The sequence below is a fragment of the Rhyacophila brunnea genome, unplaced genomic scaffold (genome assembly GCF_057557595.1).
Source record: "Rhyacophila brunnea isolate RB1 unplaced genomic scaffold, BYU_Rbru_1.0 scaffold_16, whole genome shotgun sequence".
Classification (NCBI taxonomy): Eukaryota; Metazoa; Arthropoda; class Insecta; order Trichoptera; family Rhyacophilidae; genus Rhyacophila; species Rhyacophila brunnea.
In genome coordinates this window covers 38,435,288-38,458,948 of record NW_028232816.1, presented here as the reverse complement: position 1 = coordinate 38,458,948, position 23,661 = coordinate 38,435,288, and the positions used below count along the sequence as shown (strand labels likewise).

The 23,661-nt window shown below is 35.8% G+C and overlaps 1 protein-coding gene across 3 annotated transcripts in view; it reads right to left on the bottom strand.

Annotated features, from left to right (window-relative positions):
- Positions 1-3,051: 3,051 nt before the first annotated feature.
- LOC147074690 (retinoblastoma-like protein 1) overlaps positions 3,052-23,661 on the bottom strand; it is a 29,927-nt gene continuing 9,317 nt past the window's right edge. The window contains exons 8-18 of one of the 3 annotated variants that reach the window (XM_085943677.1): positions 23,250-23,419; positions 21,935-22,133; positions 21,276-21,494; positions 13,644-13,869; positions 10,683-10,862; positions 8,638-8,717; positions 6,600-6,782; positions 5,342-5,504; positions 4,385-4,557; positions 3,895-4,083; positions 3,052-3,582 (exon numbers count right to left, since the gene is read on the bottom strand). In XM_085943677.1, the coding sequence (XP_085799803.1) occupies positions 3,415-3,582; positions 3,895-4,083; positions 4,385-4,557; positions 5,342-5,504; positions 6,600-6,782; positions 8,638-8,717; positions 10,683-10,862; positions 13,644-13,869; positions 21,276-21,494; positions 21,935-22,133; positions 23,250-23,419 (1,950 nt within the window). In that variant the 3' untranslated portion in view covers positions 3,052-3,414. The remainder of the gene's footprint in view (positions 3,583-3,894; positions 4,084-4,384; positions 4,558-5,341; positions 5,505-6,599; positions 6,783-8,637; positions 8,718-10,682; positions 10,863-13,643; positions 13,870-21,275; positions 21,495-21,934; positions 22,134-23,249; positions 23,420-23,661) is intronic. The other 2 variants (XM_085943679.1, XM_085943678.1) reach the window with 2 other exon arrangements.

The following is a 23,661-nucleotide window of genomic DNA, read 5'->3' as shown; positions in this document are numbered from 1 at the left end:
AAAATCTGTTAATACTAACCTCCACTCTGTGAAAGACCCATATTATGATCTTATTATAGTTCACAGGGATATTTTTCAGATCGAAACCTAGGTAATAATTTTAATATTGTTTAAGTTTTGTGTGCCCCGCACACATTGCTCATTTTACAGTTCAGTAACGTAGATACAAATTTCCAATTTGATAACAATAATATGTATTCATTTAAAACTATATAATCAGCGTATGATAGATTATTATGATTTGACTGTTATTATTAAAGTTGTCAAATCAAATTTGGTTGATCTATAAATGCATAATGTGATCAAATTTACTCAGGAATGGTAAAATTAACATAATCATGTTTGCATAAAGCCTACACAATTATTTATAAAACAATAAAATCGCGAATTGGCCATAGTATATAATATGAAATGAGAAAGTGTACAAGGCAAACTGTGGATGATTTTGCATAACCTCTTTCTCGCATTAAAAAGTACGCATCCCGATAAATGGACGAATATGCCATGTTTTAATGCCTTCCAACTTTATACCACATTTGACAGTTCTAAAACGTGCTGCAGTGTTTGTGATGGTGAAAAAAATAGTACTTTGATATAATTTCGATTTATACACTAAAATATGGAGTACACGTATATTTACATAAGCATAATTTTAGTGGCCATTGAAACTACTCGATCCTTCCATATAGCGTTAAGAATTTTTTGCAATCTGTGTGACCTTGTTATTCCTGTTTCACGTGTGCTTTTCCACAAATTGGCAATCCCAGATACACTCTTTCGAGATCTTGGAGTGTACTATTATAAGTTAACAGTGGCACCTGTTGATATAAACTTCAACTATTTTAAAAGCATTATTTTTTTGTCCACTGCAGGGAACTGTGTTGTTAAATAACATTTCAAGCACAAAAAAAATGTTTTCATTTAAAAATGAATCTAGGAGAATAAGGAATTGACATTTTTTATCTGAAAGCTGTGAAAATAGGATATTATTCAACCTTTACCAAACAATATAATTAGCTTTTACCATCATATCTGAGGAATGATTATAAAAAGATAAAAGAGTATTATGGCATTACAGATATTGGCCAATGCGCCATAAGACATGATTTACTATTCCATGTCCTTATTATTATTTTTATTATATTAGGAAATATTTAGTTGAGCAATAAATACTTTCTAAAAAATGAAATGGAATTAGCACGGAAGAAATTTGTGTATTCATTATCATAATAATGTCGAGTATACCAAATTTAACCCAAAACCCCGAGATGAAATCTATATCTGAGAGCCCGTGTATCTTTATCTAAACAAAGTCATGCCTTTAGTGTCAATGTAGTTACAGCTTTATGATTTTAAGAATAACAGTTTAGTTACAAAATCTGTACCAAATCCCTGTCAAAATCAGACATAAAACACACTGGCCCTGACGTACAAAAATAATAGTACATAATATTATGTATATTATAAAGATCTAAGACCTGATGCATATAATATCGACGTAGTGTAAAATTGACTAATTAAGAATGCCATGCATAGATGAAACTGAAATGACAGACTGTAAAACAATGACTAACATGGCAACATTGCTTCGCACGATCAGAAGTATTGCTGTTTTTTTAAAATCACAATTTTCTACAAACTATTAAAATATTTAAAATTTGACATACAATGGTATAAAAAAGCCAAATATAGATGAATTGTTAACATACACTTTATATAATTTAATAGTATTGATTTTATCAGTGGTAAATTGAATAAATCCACATACCGCAGATACAAGTGTCGCAGTATTTGGGTAATATATCCTGAATCGCAAATAGGTACTGTTGGCTATAGTAAAACAATTTAACATTGAACATGCGCAAAGGTAATGTTTTAGTGTGCATGAATAACATAGGGTGAATGCGATTATTGTTACGGTTGCCAATCTTGATTGCACTTACATCAAGCCTATTTCTTTTTCGGTAAAACTATCAAAATTCACAGGAATATGCAGTATGTTTATAGTGACTCGACGCACGCGTACAATTAATAGATGACAATTATGATTTAATGGTATAAAAAGACAATATTTTTAATACAACTAGTCTTTTGTGTTTGCATAGATAATCAATACTAAAAAAAATCTTTTGTCGGAAACAGATAAACAACATTGAAAACTATATTTACTTGATTTCTGTTTGAGTTGGTTATCACATCAGATGATTTATTGCATGTTGTGAGTCCACTTTAATATGTATTGACAAATTGAAAGATTGAAACTCATTACAATTTTAAGATATAATGGACAGTGTATTCGGATGTACAACAATTTAGCATAATGGTTTGATGCAGTCGAGCGTTTTGTGTAAAAATGGGACACACAATACTTGCGCATCGATCCAATCGTTTTATGTGAAACATCTAGTCCAATATACTGTCAATTTTATTGTACAATAAAAAAAGTATGACATTTAAATGTATCCATCTAAGATTTTCAATTATTTACAAATACAAATTTTCAATGATATACATATTTTGCATTTGGGTAACTCGAATAGTGGTTATTAAAACTTATATAAATTCTTACATGGCTAAATTATGATATTTAATATAATTAAGATTTTATTTTATTTATAATAATATATAATATATAACATAATATATATATATATATATATATAGTCAGTTCTTAAAAGAAATAAAAATTTAATACATTCGAAAATGTAACAATAAATTTGAGATCAAGAAGTTTCCAAATATTTATTATACCGCAGTAATAAGGGCGCGCCCTTTGGAAAGATAAAACACGCAATCAATCGGCAGTTTAATATTACGAAATTGTGATTTAAAAAATAAATTAGGAATCGTAAAACGTTTTTAAAAAACGAAAACAAAACATTCATGCACTTCTGAACGTCCACTCGACCAAAGCAAATCATACTTGCCGTAATAATAACACACCTTTTACAATCTTTTCATTGATTTTTACGATGATTTAATCTTGAAACAAAAAATAAAATCAATTCACTATAATATGTACATACATATAAATTGTACATATTACATTTTGCCGTATATTCGATATTTTGTCTTCAAAGTAGAAAAATTTACGGGTCACTCTTAATGAACGAACAAAAGAACTGCCATAAAGCATCCATATATCCAACCGAAATAAACACAGCGTTTAACCAACGTTAAAAGTCTGAAATTTGGTTTATATATTTTATAAGTTAATTCTGGAAGATCTTGGAATATAACTATGGGACGGAAATCTAAAATCAAAAAAATAGCAGACGTTGATTTAAACAGGTGTTACGTGGCAGCTATATGTTTAACACGACACAAGAAAAGATGGACAACAGCAATGAAACAATCTAGGGTGTGATTCTTAAAAGGCGGTGAAGAGATCTGACAGGAAGTTGGCGGAATGGATCAGTTGGCCTGTCGATCAATGACGAGGTGATGTAGCTTGCGAGCGACAGTGGGGGTGGCGATGGCTGGGCGTTTTACACTGCATCCCGCTTCCGAAAGAACGCTCTCATGCACCCTCTTGATCCCGAATGTCTCTCGCGACATCAGATAGTTTATCTCGTGCAGGTCCTGCGATAAAATATGTGCTTTAACTGACCGTTTTATATAGGTGATGACTCTTTGCAGGTGATTTTGATGATGGAAATACATAGTGAAGCAGAAATGTGTTTCGGAAAAGTTTGGGAAACCCACATATAGACAACACTTTTACTGTACATGTTCAACACACACGATTCTTTTTATTAATTTATTAAAAATATTGCGGCATTTCAACCAATGTATTCTACCTAACTTAATTCCACTCACACATCAGCGGTGGAAGGCATGTTACTGTGCTATTATGTTATTGTGCAGTGTTATTGATGAGAGTGAAGGTGTTACCTTAGCAGGGCTGCGGCTAAAGCAGTAGCTGAGGTCGGAGGCAGCCGGCGGTGGCGTGACAAGATTCTCCAGAGGGTGCACGAAGAGGAGATGCTGCTGGGAGACCCTCTGCCCCGAGGCGGCGGCCGCGCTACCTCGCATCGCTGACACGCTTCGACGGTCTGGCGGCACCGGGCTCAAGTTCAATTCCTGGCGGGATTCATATTGTATATATATTATTATTAACACTACAACAGTAAAATGGGAAGAAGGTTATTATTTTTTCATCTATGTATCCGAATTTATAATTATCAGGATAATTGAGGTTCTTCTGTATGTCATGTGTTTATTAATTTAAAACAGAAACAGGTCAATGAGCCATCATATTCTTCCTCTCCAATGCTCAATTCATCTTTTAGCCGTCAGAAAATCATTCCAGATTAAAATTTTAATATTTGATTGTTATTCTTCCAAATCTGGCATGGTTGTTTAAATTTTATTTGCTACATACCTCGGGCTGGGGACGATTGAAACGCTGCACGAACTGCTGGATGCTGCGCACGTACACTGTGTTGTAGAAGACGATGAGGTCACCGCGCTGCTGCTGAGGGTCGACCGGTCCATGGCTGTGATTTGGGAGACGGCCTGGAGACACTGGAGAAACCGGCAAAGAAGCCGCGCCGGCTTAACAACAATTCAATATCACAATAGAATCACCACTCGGCCATTAAAATAATGACTTAATTTCACCGTGACAGCGAATGCTTAGAGACAGTTGATAAACTGTCTATCTCGATGCTAATAAAAATATCAGCGATGGATATCGATCGTCAGAAGCCGCAAGCTACGATCTTTGTCACTATCAGCAGGATGGCATCCACTGACTCACTGCAATCATATGCTTTATAAACTCTTTGATGAGCCTCACACATCATCAGATTTATCAAAACCCAATACTTGCTATGGGCCGCCCTACATGATATGCTTATTATAATTTTCTGTATTTCAAAAATAAACGGGAAAGGGACATTCTTTCTGTAAATTATACACTTTCTCTTTGCCATTTTAGGCTAGAAAATACTATGTATGTCAAAGAGAAAGCAAAAATTGTTCGAAAACCTCATTTTTGCACTGTCTGGCTATGGCGATGTCATAACAATAACGCACACAATTCATGTGAAATGATGTGACTATATACATTTTTCTTCAATACAATTAGATGCCGTTTTAGGGCCTCTGTAGTTCTAACAATGTTTTTTTTATATGACTGTGCTTTTGATAATGTATATCTCGATGTATATATATGTATAACCTACCACCATACGGGTGAGTGAATGTTGAAAATTTTTCCCAATCCACTCAATGTGCCATACATTAGTTAGGTTAGGTTGACTCTTGAGATATTCCTGTACGTCGATTGCACATTTTTGTCCAAATTACTCATAAATTTATTATTGTGAAATGTTACCTTCATTGGCGTTTGTGACGGCCGGGGTCGGCGGGGAATCTTGCGAGGAAACGGAGAGCAGCACACTGCGGTAAACGTGTCGGGTGGACTGCGGCTGGAAGCGGTAGCACCGCATTATCTCCGTGAATGTCTGCTCCACATTGTAGTTTGGCGAATTAGACACCTGTGATACCGTCAACATACGATCAGGACAAGAGAAAAGCGGAGAATAGACATCTTTAAAATTACATCGGTGTCAAATGTTTAAGACTACACTTCAGCTGGGGCACGGTCTAAAACGATCGTGACTGCGCGACGCGAAGATTGTGCAAACGACGCGTGCAGAACAAAACATAATTTGTCATACAAATTCAACATGCGTCCATTTAGTGTTATGTTTATTGTTCTATTTGTAATAATAATAATATATTCATTGACATGTTTTCTTTTTCGAGTAAATGGGTAACGTATTTTAGTCATCTTTACACGATTTAAGAATTAATTCCCCCGACGCCATAACAAAAAAAATTGACGTGTTCACAGCTCGACTTTCGCTCTCCGATTGGCAGCCGGTCCAAAATTTCATCGCACCTATAGTTGAAAATTATTTGCCGTTTCACTGAAGTATGCTCTTAAAGCCTCTTGATCTATTTTCTGATGTGAAGATACGACGGATACCTCAAGAACCTGCCTTTTCTTTGTGTCCATCGGATTCAGGCATCATGGAAGATGTATAGAGACACACCACACACAGTGTGTTGCGGTAGAGCTACGGGATGACGTGGAAAGACGGAGAAAGACTAGTAAGTGACAGGCATTCTCAGTAGCACCGCATGGTGTCTGTAGAGCAGAGAGTGATTGGAGTATCTGATACGTAATGCTGTACGGCCATCTGTTTCCGGTACAACAGCTCACGTGAACTGTGATATGACAAACTGCATTCGTAGGTACAATTTACGTGTAACCATATGATGTGAATCCCCCATACAAAATCGCAATGAAATTTCGAAACAATCACCCTTATTGTACTGTAGGTAGAGTTCATTTTTACATACATACAGTATCTTTTTACAATAACATCTGGTGGTTCAGCTGCTGACACATTAGCAGAATAGGACAATAATGATGCATAGAAACAAATTAATGCAAATTTGCAAAATAATCCTTATTAGAATGAAAGTAGAAATCATTCATCCGTATGTTGTACACTACTGTGATTGGTCCTGTTGATAAACCATAAAGTCATAAAAGGTATAAAATATAATCAATGAATAGCAACCTTGCAAATGACATAAACGGCGCACATGAGGATCTGGTCGAAGTGCCGGTCCCGCATGAGCTGCGTCTGATGGATGATGGTGTGCTCCAGACAAGTCCAGATCTTCTGGATCAACTCCTGCTGCTGCCCGATGCCCAGGTCGTTGCACAGGACGCGCATTCGGACCACCGCCAGGTTGTAGAACTAGAAAAACATTTCACACGAAAACATTAGCAAAAATGGTACTTTTAGGTTATTTAAGTTGACTGTTATGTGGAAATTTCCAGAAATTAATATGAATGATAAATTTTTTATTCAACGAATAATTTACAAGTTTTGAGAATATAACATTCTTTATTCATCATACATACAGTATAACCTCGTTTTTACATGCCCGGTATTCACGTTTTCCCGGCAATTGCGTGTAATTTTTTCGGTCCCGATGTATTTCAGTACATTTAATACCCGCATTTACGTTTTTCTTTCCCGCGATTTACGTCGGAAATATTCAAAATATGCAAGTTACGCGCGCTTCTGAAGAACTGTCTGATGAAGACGAGGTTGATATTCCAACAAAAGAAGAAGCAATGAGGTTCACCGAGGGTTTAAAAACCTACTTTACAAACTTTGCTGATATCCAAGATGACACTTTTAAATGTTTATATAGTCTTGAAAGAGATTTACATAACAAAAAAACAAAAATGCAACAAACTAATATACATATGTACATGATTTTTTCAATAAAAATTTAAATTGAATGTTGTTTTTTAATAAAACGTTATTTTTTTAGAAACATAAAATTTTAATGTTCTTTTTTTCAATACCCCCCTTTTACATTTTCCCTCCAATTAGGTTTTTTTTTCCAGTCCCTTAAAAAACGTAAAATAGGGGTTATACTGTAGTTCGAAAACACCTCGGAAACATAGTAGTAAAAAATTTGGAAAAAAATATGACACCGGACGGGACTCGAACCTGCATCCATTGGATTCCGTCCAATCTACTTTACCAATTGAGTTAATTATCGTATTACCATTTATTTCAATCATCATTTTCTACAGTTTACCAATTGCTTTAGAAATATGACAATATCTAATATAAGTACTACGATCGAATCCAAATTCTTTGCATCAGCCAAACATTGATTTCCGATTTTAATAGGATCATACGGACTTCCACAGAGTAGAGATTTGTAGTAACAGATTTTTATTTTTACGAGAAATGGATGTTAGGCTCTTGCTCAACCTATTAATTTCATACTCGGACTCCAAACACAAATTGAAAAACAATATGTGTATTTGCCAGACCTAGGATTGGAACCTGGGACGTTGGCTTCAATCCTGTCTATCTAAGAGGGCTCGCACATCAGAACTCGCCGCATGCGTCGTACGACGAATTCGTCGATGTGACGTCATCGTAAGCCAAGAAACAAACGTTATCAAATGGAGCTTCGCAGACTGGCCGATGCAACTGTGACGCTGCGATGCTCCTGCATGCGACGAGTTGCGTTTGCTAGAGCCTGCGTGTCGACATCGACAAATGTCGACTCCGCGCATGTGCACAGCCGCACAATCGGCCATTTCTGTCTCTGTCTACACTGTCATTGCTCGCTCATCGCTGGTCACCGCGTTTGACATTTGTTCATACAATCAACACAATAAAAATGGGAGACGAGAGACTTCTCCTTAAATGTCTCCGGTATCAATACATAATAATCGCTGTTTCCGCGTCTGATGACATATTTGCGCAATGGCGTCGTCGAACTAGAGTATATTTTGACGTTTCGGGAGATTACGCGCGAATGTCGATGTCGCTAGAGATGTGCGAGGTTGTATCATGCAACACTGACCGGCGGGTCTAGGAAGTTTTGATTTATGGCCGTCAGGCACACAAGGCGAGTTGTGATGTGCGAGCCGGCTAACATACAATCAAATGCATTTCATTCAACTATAACGCATTATTAACGCACGGATACCGAATGCTATCTATCTCATTCGCAGCCTCCCTCACAGCGCAACGCAATCTACAATGAAGTAGTGGTACATTAAAAAATCAATCTTACCTTTCGCAAAAACAGTCCCAAAGATCCACCCTTGATTATTCTCCTGGTGCGGTTGGATTCGTTCGATGCATCGCCATTACCTGCCGGAAGACAAAATGGCATCAGCTCATTCATCCACTTCGCGGTGAGCGGTATAAAAAATAAGACATAACAAATAATACAATCACTATGAAAAGACATTCATAAATGTCGCATTTACAGACTTAGAGATTGACATTGGAATGAATTGTAACCATGTCAATGAATGGCTAGAACAAAATTACCATTTTGCAAAAAGTGCTGATTGAAATTCAAACATGGCGCCTTGTCTATAGCGACCGATTTTTGTTTTGATTTTTCGATACAAATGACATATTATCGAGGGCTTAGTGTCAAACAACACTATCTACAAAAGTGCAACTTTACAGGAGAGCCAAAAATCGTTATTTTAGATTCTTGTAACTCAACAAGGGAAATGTTTATTTAAAACCTAATGTTAATATTTTATAATTTATTGTGTATTGTACATTTATCTTGCTTATGATGTTAAAATTTATAGGGATAGTTTTAAAAAATATGAAAACAAGGGTAACTTATGTAGTTAGCGTTAAACTTTACTGACGATTTAATAAAAAATTTAAAAAAATTTACATAACGTTGTTTGACTATCATGTAGCCGTAAATGTAAAATAACGTTATCTCAAAAAAAAAAAAAAAACTTTTTTGTAGATAACGTTGTCTGACTTTAAGCACTCGTTATGTACCTACATATCTGTTTTGACATGTTTGTACTATTCATCTAAATACCTTGACAATAATAATTCAATGTTTTCCTGAATCTGGTAAACTTCCTTATGTATTATTGAAATCCATCGTTACATGTAAATTTAAGTATTACATGGAAAGTGATGGCCGTATAGTATTGAGATCAAAAAAACAGTACTCACCTAATGTTCCAATTTTATTAGATTCAATAAGAACATTCATTTGATATTGATTGGAATCATATATCCGATAATAACGCTGTCATTATTATCAGATATTTCACATCTTGATACTTTCAAGCATCTACTTGCTAACCAGCTTTTGAATCACTCAGAATTTTATATTAATATATATATGATATGATTCTATTTCTAATTTACTAACTTTTCCTTGTATTGCAGTGGTTTTTATATTGTGTTTTACTTAGACATGATTTGTTATCGCAATACTATACGGCCTTCTGTTTCTGATACAACCATTGATGTACTACTAGATGAGGAGTTCCCATACAAGTGTCATTTTAAAAATGTACCACAAAAGAAGATATTACGAATATCATCTTATAATATTTCCTTGTAGGTATAATGCGTTAAGACCGTTAACATGGATTCCCGAATTTCACCCGTATTGCCCTGGTTGTAAAACTAAATTTGCGTTCTTTGAATAGTGACCCTAAGGGTGTCTGCAACCCAAAGCTTGCAAGCTTCCAAAAATTCATGTCTGAGCGGACAGAGCAAGTCGTCATGCGCTGACTAATAGTTAGAGTAAGATGCAAGCTAGATCGGGCTTACTCATAATTATTGCCAGGTCGTTTTTGAGACAAATATTAAGTGAGCTTATATCGAGTTAAGTCCGCTGATATTAAAACAGTGAGTTTTAACACTGGCCGAGTCGCTGAAAATCGGGCGTCATTTTAAGAAGCATATGATTCATCCAGTAGTATATCAATGGATACAACGTCTCACGGTGAACTGTAATACAACCAACTGCATACGTACAATCTTCCAGACACGCAATTCCATACCATTTCACAATCTATTCATCCTTTACCTGATCATTTCAAGAGTCTCGCAGTATACAATTTAACACAGATTTATGAATTGGACATAACAAGAAAAATAATTTATGAAATTCTGTTTTTTGACAGATAAAGGAAAAAAAATAGTTTGATACAAATGGATGATGAGAAATGAATTACAGTCGACTTAAACCGTGGTCCATAAGTTCTTTTTAGTCTGTCTAGTAAAGAGAGTTTTCTACGACATCTCTGAAGAATAGTAATTTATAACAAAGTTAATCACCTGGGGGATACTGGATGGCGGCATTATTGGCGTTCTGATTGAGGAGGGACTGCCCTGGCCGGATATTTGAGTCGTTGAAGAGCTGTCGGCGCGCCACGTCAGAGGGGGCGCCCGGCAACAGGAAGCGGTCCGCCGTTGACGACAACGGCGACGGTGGGATGCCTCCTGAAGCATTATTCACTAAATAACCGCCTAGTTTAGTATTGACTAGTTAATTATTTTAATTTAATCTTATAAAGGTACATAATAATAATTGTAGTAGATTATTATGTTAATATACCAATTTAAGCCGAGATGCATAATTGAAATAGTATGGCAAAGAGTGACTTTCTCGAAATGGGAAGCCTCCTTAGAAATCAATATAACAATAAATCTGTATAATCAAAACAATTTAAAAAATCTATTTCACTTCCGGAATAAACTTTTTCATAGCAATTTTGAATATTGGTAATTGTGTTTCTTATAATCATACGAATGAAAGAAAAAAGAATGGTGACAGTCATGGCACCCACATTCTGAAGCGGGCCCCCAGGCTAAGATCTTTGACGGGGCCCCCTACCTATCGCTAAGGATAAAGGCAGTGTGACGCTCTACAGTAGCGTTTTCCAAATGATGTATGCGGCAATATTAATGTGTATATTTAATGTTTTTTTTGTATAATTTAATATGTACATCCATTTGAATTATGGAGTTGTCGAGCATCGATACACAATTAAAAATTTTATCGCATAATAACCATATAATTTTAAATACCTAATAACATTATTGAAGGAAAATAGCGACGCAGGCGACTTTACTATTAAAGCAAATTTGTGCTGTTTGTTTATCTCACTTATTTGGTCAACTCGCCTTGTCAGGCCCCTCCTGAGCCTGGGCCCCCAGGCTAGAGCCCTGACACCCCCATTGTGGGGGCCATGGTGACAGTGACTACAGACCGGCGCTTTGTGAATTCACAAAAAAAACCTCGCAATTTATAATATAAAAATTTTTTTTGCTCAATTACAGTAAAACCTCGTTAGTAAGAACACTGATAATTCAAAATTCGCCGTAATTCGAAATTTAAAGTTCCTTGAACATTATTTTCATATAAAACCGTACCTTTGATTCGAATTTCGTAATTCGAAATGATTTCAGAGTCCCTGGCATACAAAAATATACAATCGTAATAAAGTACACTATTTCATGAGCCAGTCATTGAAAATCGTGACAGACTTTTCTTAAAAAATCAAAAATTACTTAGGTAAGGTAATAAAAATAATCCTGACATTTTATGACCTATGATCGGAAACAAAATCTATGATCGGAAACAAAATGAATGAAAATCAAAATAATTTTTTTTTTCAAAATTTTAAATTTTCTCCCCATATATTTCATAATTCGAATTTTTTTTCGATTTTCGGTCCCATGGAATTCGTATTAACGAGGTTTTACTGTACTGTTAAGCATTTTCATAAAAAAAAACACTTGTGTCGCTAAATTTCAAAACCCGCTATAACACCTTTTTTAAATAATTGAGATATAATATATCAATGGATTCGTTATTAAAATCTGTAGATGAAAATTTTATTGCCTCTTTCAAAGTCCGCTACGATTGACTGTCATTTATGAAACAAAATCAATGTGCCAATCAATTCACGCTATAACACCTTGTGTTAAATTCAAAATCCGCTATAACACAACTAACCAATAAAAAGCGAGAATCAGACTAAATGCAACATGGCCGCCAGTATATTTATGTTGTGAGTTGCGGGATGAGTGCTGTTTTGTTGATTTGATATTCTTACGATTTATAGTCTTAAAATGTGTGACGAACTTATAAATATGGTTAAATGTCCAGTTAATAAAGCAAGGAAGAGGTTAAGCCAACCAAAATCTTGGAAAGTCAAAGAAATGCGGCGAAAACGGTAAGTTAAATTAGACATAAATGCGTTAAAAATGCGTGGGTCATCACCTAAATTTCCAGTGACGTGTAATTCAATTATGAACTGGTTAAAACTGTTTCTTTTCTCTGATATATTTTTTAAAAAGAATAAATTGTCACAAAATTGTTTAAAATTCTCGTTCATATAATCGTAATATATATAATATTTTGTATACGCTAAATATTGATAGCCAGCAGATAAATTAATATAAAAAGTTACTAAATACGTTCTCTGCAAATTTTAGCTAATTAACTGTTTCATTAAATTTGTGATATGAATCGAAGAAATATAAAATAAATGAATGAAACATGTTTACAGTCAAATTATGAGAGTACCGGGTCACTCATACGTTTTTTAAATCTACAAACCAATGTACATTTTTTATTTTATATTATTTTTGTAAGAATGAAAAAATATGCCACACATACAGTGTTTTTATGTAAATTGCATTGTATTTTTAATAATTTTTAATATTTCTTAATTTTAAAAATGTGTAACCCTTTTTCATCCTACCACGCGCCACCAACAGAAGATTCCGACATTAAGTTGTCAAAATATTTCCTAACAAAATACGCTATAACCTTCAATGCGTATTTCAAAAACCGCTATAACAATGTAACTTACAAAAGCCGCTATAACCAAACATTTAAGTCTTTTATTTAATCAGTGGACTAGAATACAATATAAATAGATATGCAAAATATTTCCAATAATGATCCATCATTGGGCAAAAAAAGAAAAACATCGATAATCCCTTCATCCATAAACTGAGGAGTTTTTATTGATTTTCTCAAAAAAATGAAAAGGTGTTATAGCGGGTTTTGAAACTCAGCGACACACATGAATAATATCATGTTATGCTTATTTTTTAATTGTTTGTAATTTCTAATAACACTCAATCACTATAAAATATATATAGTAAGCCAGACGTAAATGTTAAATTTCTCACCAATACATTATCAAGGTTTTACCAACAAAAGTTCAGAATCACTGGCTATGACAAAACTTTATTTCGTGAGTTAATTGTAAAAATACACACCTGTGATGTGTTGCAGTCTCCTGGTGGTGGGAAGGAGAGGCGGAGTGTAGGTGACAAAATTGGGGTTGTTTCCGGGCACACCATTGTTAGGGGGGACGCCCCCGTTAGTCCCCTCCTGAATGCACACCTCGCTCCACTGAGGCAGAGGCCCATTCAGTCTGTCGATCCATTCCCAGATGGTGCTGTCCGACTTCCACGCCAAGCACTCCAGCACTTCCTCTTCAATCTGACAAGACAATGATACCAGTGAGTGTGGGATAGTAAACTATTATATGTAATTAAATACACAAATTGACAATACATTAAGTCACTCTAGCAGATCTATGCCAACATAACATACTTAACAGCTAACTCCAAAATCATTAAACGTGTTTAAAATGCAGTCATGCATTCCAAGAGCCAATTATCCCAAGGTATGAATCGTCAAAAATAACAGCGGTGTTAATTAGTGTTACCAAAAGAAAAAGCAAGGCCCTGGTGCCCGAACGTTTCAAATTCCAGATCAGCAATTTAACAACAAAAATATCCAGCTCCCCTGTAGAATGTTTAGAACCGCCGACTTACACGAAAAGATTACAAATAACATTTCGTAAACGGACATTCAGAAAAGATGCATCTTATTACCTGGCCCGCCCTGAAATGATTTTCCCGTTAGTCAGTGACCTGCCCCTTTCTCTTCCCCTCCGTAGAATAGACCCGCCAAAATTAAAAGATGCTTTTGAAAAATAAGGTCAGTTCGAATCTACCTACAATGAAGGGATAACGCAAAAATAACCGTCGCGCCGGCGAGCGCGCTATCGATGACGCTCCCGGCCCATTTTTAAATCAATCGTTAATAACCCGGAATCGTTGTAATACCAATCGGTGACTCACGCAAAAATCCAATGAAAGTTAATCAATTCCCTAGTGAGAGAAGAATTGAATCAGTGCTTAGTGCGCGGGATGATAATGATAAACCGACCCCTAATACAAAGACAGTGCGGTGACTAATTTAAGACCTCTTTAGATGTAAATAATGTAATATTATCAATGTTTGCCTATGCCCTAGCGTAAATAAATTTAGTTCCACGTGGAACCGTCGAATCAAAGACGTGTTTTATCTTGAATTATATATCCTGATGTCCACACACATCCCTCAATCTAAGTGATGCCGGATCCGCACATCGACCCAGAAGACCTGTGAGTTCATCTTTCCCCCCGGTATCATTAGATATAACTATAACTTGAGGCGCGGCAGTAGTATTGTGATGTGACCATGGGCCCCACATCGGGAAGCGCGCCCCCAGGCTAGGATCTTTGGCAGGCCCCCCTACCTATTGCTAAGGATAAAGGCAATGTAACGCTCTACAGTAGCGTTTTCCAAATGGTGTTCGCGGTATAATTAATGTGTATGTTTAGTGTTTTATTGTATATTTTAATACATCCATTTGAATTATGGAGATGTCGAGTATTGATACACAATTAAAAATTGTATCTTACAACCATATAATTCTAAATAATAATATCACACCATGAGTGTGAAACCAAGGTATCCGCCAATTTTTCAATTTCGAAATTAAATGCAAAACAACTGTAAAAGTCGTGAACTTGATAATGTAAAAGTGAAGTAACTGAAAGAACATGCAATATAATGTAGATATAAACCAAATATTATGGTTTTTTTTAGAAACTCTATTTCTCCTAACAAAACGAAGACTTCAAACCCTAATATATCCAAAATATGTCTTTTGCAGATGCCTTGGTTTTACACTCACGGTGCGATATTACTGAAGGAAAATAGCGCCTCAGGCGACTATTTTTACTATTAAGGCAAATTCTTTGGCTCAATTTACGATAAAATGTGACTTCAACGCCATCTAAAGGCATCTACCATGAATTTCTAAAAATGTGTTACTAAAAACTTTGGTCGATCGCAACTAGGGAATCCAATCCCGGGATCCCGAGCTATTTTCGATACCTATGAATCCCGGGATTGATAAACATAGTCCCGGGATTTCGGGATTGATTTTTTTATCAATTTTTATGGAAAATATAACAGAAAAAATACTTTTAATACAAAATAACTACATTAGAAATAAACTGAGTTTGAATGAAGTTTGATATGTATGTTGCCGATTCATTTTATATTTCACATAGATTATTAAAAATGAGAAAGATTGGTAAAAAAACAATGCTTCGCACTTTTAACAAAGTAATTCCACCATGATATCATACGTTTTACGGCAGTTTCATATTTGGCTGACTAATTAGATTTATGAAGCGGAAAGGCCATAAGTACGCCATGATTATTTGCTTTACTATTTTAAATCTCGCTGATCTATTCATTATGTCTTTACTATCAGAAATAGCAATCTCATATTAAATTCACATTATTATTTATATTACAATATTATTTACTCCATTAAACTTGTGTATTTCCAAGATTTAACGTATACAATATTAACAATAAATGTCTTAAATAGTATAAATTATACTAGATTTATTTTTGACCGATTTTATCAATGTTATTTGTAAATATAAAAATTTTATATTAACAATGGAAAAAAATCCCAATCCCGGGACCAGTCCCGGGATCCCGGGATTGTCAAATTGTAATCCCGAAATCCCAGGATCAGAATTTTGGCTCGGGATTGGATTCCCTAATCGCAACCAGATGGCAATAAAATATAAAATAAAAAATTGAGTGTAGCCACATATTAAAAATCATAAGCTTGAGAAAAATGCATTTACATCTAATATATAAAAAATAATATTTGTTTGTGTGTTTGTTTGTTTGTTTGTTTGTTCGTATTGAATGCACTGCCATACCGTTCATCCGATTGCGATAAAACTTTGTTAACTTATTGCTTGCACTTTCGTGAAGAGTATAGGCTATATCTTATATATAAAAATGAATGTCTGTCTGTCTGTATGCCTGTTTGTCTGTCTGTCTTTCTGTCTGTCCCGTATGCGTTCCTATACCATTCATCGGATTACGATGAAATTTTGGTAAGTGGTTGTATGTACACCCGCAAATGTTTCTAAATTAGAAAAACCATCTTCTTCTACTTCTTCTTCATTATATCTTCTTTTATTCGTATGGTTCCTGTACCATTCATCCGATTGCGATGAAACCTTCGTCAGTTGTTGTGGTAACGCCCGCAAAGGTTTCTCAATAAGTACAATTATCTTCTTCTTCTTCATCATTCTATCTTCTTTTATTTGTATGGTCCCTATACCATTCATCCGATTGCGATGAAACTTTCGTTAGTGGTTGTGCCAACACCTGCAAAGGTTTCTGAATTAGTACAACCATCTTCTTCTTCTTCTTCATTATATCTTATGGTTCCTATACCATTCATCCGATTGCGATGAAACCTTCGTCAGTTGTTGTTGTAACATCCGCAAAGGTTTCTGAATAAGTACAACCATCTTCTTCTTCTTCTTCATTATATCTTATGGTTCCTATACTTTATACATTATTCTTTATACTTTATACATTATTCGTATGGTTCCTATACCATTCATCCGATTGCGATGAAACCTTTGTCAGTTGTTGTGGTAACACCCGCAAAGGTTTCTGAATAAGTACAACCATCTCCTTCTTCTTCTTCTTCTTCATCATTCTATCTTCTTTTATTTGTATGTTCCCTATACCATTCTTTCGATTGCGATGAAACTTTCGTTAGTGGTTGTGCCAACACCTGCAAAGGTTTCTGAATTAGTACAACCATCTTCTTCTTCTTCTTCATTATATCTTCTTTTATTCGTATGGTTCCTACACTAATCATCCGATTGCGATGAAACCTTCGTCAGTTGTTGTGGTAACACCCGCAAAGGTTTCTGAATTAATACAACCATCTTCTTCTTTTATTTTATATTCTTCCATTCATCCGATTGCAATAAAACTTTCGTCAATAATTGTGCCAAAACCTGCAAAGGTTTCTGAATTAGAATAACCATCTCTTTCTTCTTCTATTCGCAATGAAACTTTCGTGAGTTGTCGTGCGCATGCCCACGAAGATTTCTGGATTAGAAAATCATCTACTTCTTCTATTCGTATGCGTTCCTATAACATTCAACCAATTGCGATGAAACTTTTGTGAGTTGTTGTGCGTACACCTGCGAAGGTTTCTAAATTAGTATTATATAAAATACAACGTTTATTGTTTGTTTGTTCCATGCAATTTTGATTTTTTTTACTACATATTAATAACGTTTGCATCATAGACTATAGATACATCTAGACACCACCCGTTGCATTGCTAAATGAAGCTGCGTGCCATGCGTTTGGTATGTGAGCGAGCGAACGCATTTGTCTACAAATGTTCGAGACCATAGACCATTTCGGTAGTGCTCGCCCAAAGTGCTCGCACTAGACGCTCAGAATTAAAATATAATTTTCTATTTTTTAACGTTATATAGTATTTTTAAGCGGTCAAAATGCAACCATTAGGTAAAGATATCCATAATTTAAGTTATTTTAAAGAAACACTAGGTCACTGATAATATATATAATAATATACAAATAAATTATCATGAACATGTATCAACTTACCTATGAAACGTAATACCATATTCTTGCTTATCAGTACGGCTACCATATTTTAATACAACACACAGAACCATCTTTCCTACTTAATTAACAAAAAATATTTACCATTGACTTTATGTCTAACACAAAAAATAGCAATTTAGCAACACGAGCTACGATGCTACGTGAAGTGATTCTCCACGATTTGTTGTCGATACTTTTGGAAACTAACGAAAACATATGTAGACCTTTTATCTTACTCTAGCGCGTGTCGCAGAGATTATAAGGGTGCCGAATACTTACTCACTCGCACTCATGCATCGTTTTTGTTCAGGCCTTGGTTTGCATACTTTGGATTCGATTTTAATTTAGTGGTCTTTTGTTTGACCTATACTCCTACTAGAATTATTTTCATATTGCCATATTGTATAACACAGATATTTTAATATTAAAAAAAAATTACCTCTTATTGTTTTTTAAATATCTAAGATAAATATAACCACGAAGCGACCCTGTGCGAAGCCGGGTACTTCAGCTAGTTTATTATAATTATATTTACTTACCTATGTAATATTTACCCATAAAATATTTACAATTCTGACATGTCTATTTGATTTGATTTAAAGTGTTTATGATTTTTTCATTTTGTTTACCGTAGTTTTTATTACACTGGCAATAAAAGGGAACCTGTCCAGTCAATGAACCAGATTTTTTTACGTTGCCAATACTAATAGAAATAATATGTTTCTATGGTAAAGTTCATTTATAGTAAATGAATATTTAAGTTCAAATGTTTTTTAAGATTGAGTTTAGTCTTGAACAATTGACAATTACATCGAATTTCCAGAGGTGGAACATAAAAAGGATATTAAATGAATAGCAAAACAAATGCCATTCGAATTATTATTAAACAAAATAAGGAATATACAGTCGAACTTAGTTATTACGAGGAAGATTGGACCGGCTGAATTTGCTCGTTATAAGCGGTACTCGTTATATCAGAGAATAGGTATTTTTATTGTCGGCGAAAACAACAATTAGACACTTAACTAGTGTCATAAACGTAATCCGTCCCCTGCGGCATCCTGTCCGATCGGATTTGATTGCTTAGGGTCGAAATGTTTTTAAACGATCGACACATTAACAGTATTTTAGCTCAGTATATTCGATAAGTTTCTCGTTATAACAGTGAATAAAAATGTATGGAGAAAATCATATACCAGATGTCAACGAATGTTTCCTCATTACATCCGAGATCTCGCTATGTCCGAGATTGTAATAACCGAGTTTGACTGTAGTTATAATTATGACATAGTCGATATATAGACATCCTAATTCGTTTCGTTTCGGGTTTCGTTAAGGGGTTCGTTGTGTTGTTGAAGGCGAAACTATGGCGAAACCTGAGCTCGTACCTGGCTCACCACAATAGCTCACTGTACACTGATAGGGTTACGGGAAGCCGTGTATACCATTTTCAGTGCAAGCAAGACTACTGTGTTGAATAGGGTTTAGCAAGAATAGCTCACTGTGGTTTGATAGGGTTACGGGAAGCCGTGTATACCATTTTCAAACCAAGCAAGACTAGTATGCTGAGTCAAGGCCAAGCTGGCCCAAGGTTAACTGATTTGTTTGAGGCCGCGTAGCGCCTTATATTCCCAACCAGGCGACCCTCTCCTCGCCGCCCAGCTGAGACGCCGCTGCGCTCCGGTAGGGAACGCCTCGATAGCGGGGACGCGCTGTGGTAGGGGGCGCCCGCGTTGACTGTGGGCGACGGCCGCGGTGCGAGTGAGAAAGTATTCGGTGCGAGTGAGAGGTCCCGCGCTACAAGATTAAATTTAAATAACTCCCCTAAAAATTAATAAACAATATTTTTAATAGAAACGCTAAGCGCTTTTCGTCATTTATTGCGTACAAACCGCGATTTTTCGATTTTAATTACATGCTTTCAAACCTCTAAATTGATGTTTTTTAAATTTGAAAAAAAAAGATATAATGATATAATAAATTCCAATTTCCGGTTAGCGTTTTTCTAGTTAATAGATTTACGTACATTTTTATCGTAATTTTGATAATAAAACTTACGTCATTCATTGTTGCCACCCGATCCAAATGTACCGAATTTGACACGTATTTTTGGAATACGGAACTCCATGATAACTTTTAATTTTTTATTTTATTTTTCTCATTACTTTTGAATATATATTTACCGATTAATAAACTTTTCTAGCTATTTTTCGATAACAACTTTACCTAGAGACATCACGTTAAAGCAAATTTTTTATGTGTGTTTATCTCACTTATCTGTTCGTCTCGCCTCGCCGGGCCCCTCCTGAGCCCAGGCCCCCAGGCTAGAGCCATGTCAGCCCCCTCTTGTGGGGGCCATGGATGTGACTATTAGTTTTCCAAACGCCTTAGGCCCTTCACTCATGGAGAAACTAAAATCCGACAAACTGGTTGCCGATGGAACTCATAAACTGGCCAATGACTGATGCTTCGCACACGGAAGCTACTGAAACCCATTTCCAATAATAATCTCATAACCTCAAACTGTCATTGTCTTTCCTACTTCATTCTAAGCTTTTTCCGTAATATCTTTACGGAAATATTCTGGCAGCCTGTAATTATACAGGCAGGAGTATTTCTCAACATCTGCCACATGTTTTAAATTAAAGATCGGTTAGCCCATCTTTATCTTTTGACTTGCTATTTATTGCTTGTTCAATTCAGTTCAGTGCTACCAATTTTGGTAAGAAAATATAATTTTTCATCGAATCTACTGATACGTGCACCACAGTTTTATGTGACTGGAAACTGAGAGACTAGGAGACTAGCATGTCACGTCTCTCCTGTTTCGGTCGCGAATGTTTTGAAACTGATAGATCCCAGTATTGCCGTCAGCGAGCCGCAATTGAAATACATTATCTAGATACTGTCTGAAATCAGTCGCGTCTTTTAGTATTCTTGTGAGCGGATGGCCTTATAAGCCCAGACGATGTCAAGATCATTATTACGAACTGACTAGCTACTAATTTTATCATTGATCTTCTTTACAGCTTTCGCACGCATATGCTCTATCTATATAGAGAAGGAATTCAAATAAAGGTGGAAGAAATACTCACAGCATTGAGATGCTTGACCACGTCCCTGGTGAGCTTGTCTTTGATGACCAGCACGACAATCTCGATGATCTTGCAGAAGTAGAAGGCGTCCAGCTGGAAGCACTTGAGCACCCACGGGAAGCGAGCGTTCTGGAAGCTGTACGCGTACATCACTATCTCCACACAGCACGCAAACAGCGCCTTGTGGAATGACTCCTCCATCAGCGACCTTTGCAAGATCTGATCGTACAAAACAACCTCAGTTAAAATACAAATTTATTTCAATCACTTAATTTTTGCCGTTTGTTTTCTTAGTACAGTATATTGTATAATAATTAAATTGTCAATACGTCAATAGAATCACAATGTCGATTTAAATTGAGACAGAATAAAACCTAGAGAATATTTACTTTATTCTAGTTTTTGAAATGATAATCGCGGGTTCGATACCAAAGTTGGACACAAAAAAATGCATGTAGTTTAGATCCAGTTCAGGCAAATTCCTCATAAAAAGTCTGTTAATGTAACCTTCACTCTGAAGAGTTTCATATGCTTGGCTCAGGAACAAACATAGTGGTCAACTTATAAACACATTTTATGATATGTATCCTCTTTCTTTTCCTTGACATCTTTCTGACATTCTTTGACATTGATATTAATTAAGAGAGAATTTAACATACGGCGGCTCCGGCCTGTGGTTTCTTCTTGACCTCATCGCGAAGGACCTGTTCGAGAAGTCGGAAGTAGAAGGCCTCGGCCAGGTTGAGGCGGTTGCCGGCCATCTCCTCCGAGCTGAGCGGGGAGTACGTTGCCACAAACTGAGCGGCCATCTCTTTCTCCCACGACAACACATTCAACATCGGCTCACCTATGCAATCCCTGGAGAGAAACAACACACCATAATTTATAAGTTCTTATAAGATGGCGGCAACAAATTCTACACCCCATCGCAGTGGCTGAGATTTACTGATTAGTGCAAGAGCCTATAGTGATAACCACAAACATATTAGCCGCCTCGCACATTTAAACTCGTCTCGTCTGCACCATGTCGAATACATCAATATGACATAGTTGTTATTCACAAAACACACCAGTTACCAAAATGTCACACTGCTGGAATGTGACATTTTAGTATGAAAAAGAATCTGTTGTCGCTAGAAACAAATTACACATGACTTGTGCCCCATGTCGCTCGCCGTCCGTATTGCAGTTACGCATGCGCAAACCACTACGAGTTGACCATTTTAATTCAAACGTCAAATCAAACATAGCAATCACTCCATTTTTTTTGACAATTTTGACATCTCGAGAGGTTGCGATCGTCACTATCGCTAGGCTCCTATGTGCGCGGCCAGCAATGCAACATGAATGTGACATTCCTGCAAGGTTTGATTTATGGCTGTGTCGCAGACGAGACGAGTTTAGATGTGCGAGCCGGTTTATTGTAAAAATCTAACAATACATATGTACACAAACACACAACAACCGCAATCTTTGGAGACACTTATTTTCATAATAAACAGCATATGAATATAACAAAATATGATTCTTTCGAAAAATAGATGTCCTTAAATGAATATTAAGTATTTTTATATATAAATTAGTTAATTTATCCAATTTTCAAAGGATACTTTATAACAAATTGCAAACAAAATACCAATCGTTTGCGTAGAAATATCGAAGAAATAAAAGCAATAATAATCCAGTTTTAATACTAACTAAATGATTTTGATTCACTTTGAAATTATATCGATTATCACAATTTAAATTGGGTACGGGATCGCGCAAACCTCTCCAATTTTGGGCTTTCTGGCTGTAACGCTCGATGGGGCATTACTATACGCGTATTCTAGTATTTTTACCTACACATTAAGTACACAGCACTGTCAAAGCTTAAACTACCTTTAGGTCATTGGAACTGGTTAACTATTTTAAAAGGAAGTGCTACCTCGATTAATTGTCAAAATGATAATATTACAACGAAGAGTAACTCACTTGACTAGTGTCATGAGAGAGGCCGTGGGAGAGTTGGGATAGCCAGCGAGGTAGTCATGCAGCTTGGCCACGGACCGAGTGGCCGTGGTGACGGGCGTCAGGGGCTCACTTCTCTTCAGATACCTCCGCCCCGTCAGCGGAGTGTCGGGGCCCAGGCTGCGGACACTCGTCTGCAATGTGACAAACAATCAGTATCTACAACTAAATATTAATTCACTGGTCATTCAATTCATGAATTCTTCGTTTTCCCGCTATTTTTACGTGTAGTTTCTGGAATCCTGTTTCATTTCAGTATCTAGTGTTATAGAAAATATTATATATAATTATATGAAATATTCAGAATTCAATTAAAATTACGTATAAAAATTTAAAATCCAATTATTTATTTCAACATGAATGTGTTCAATGCGGC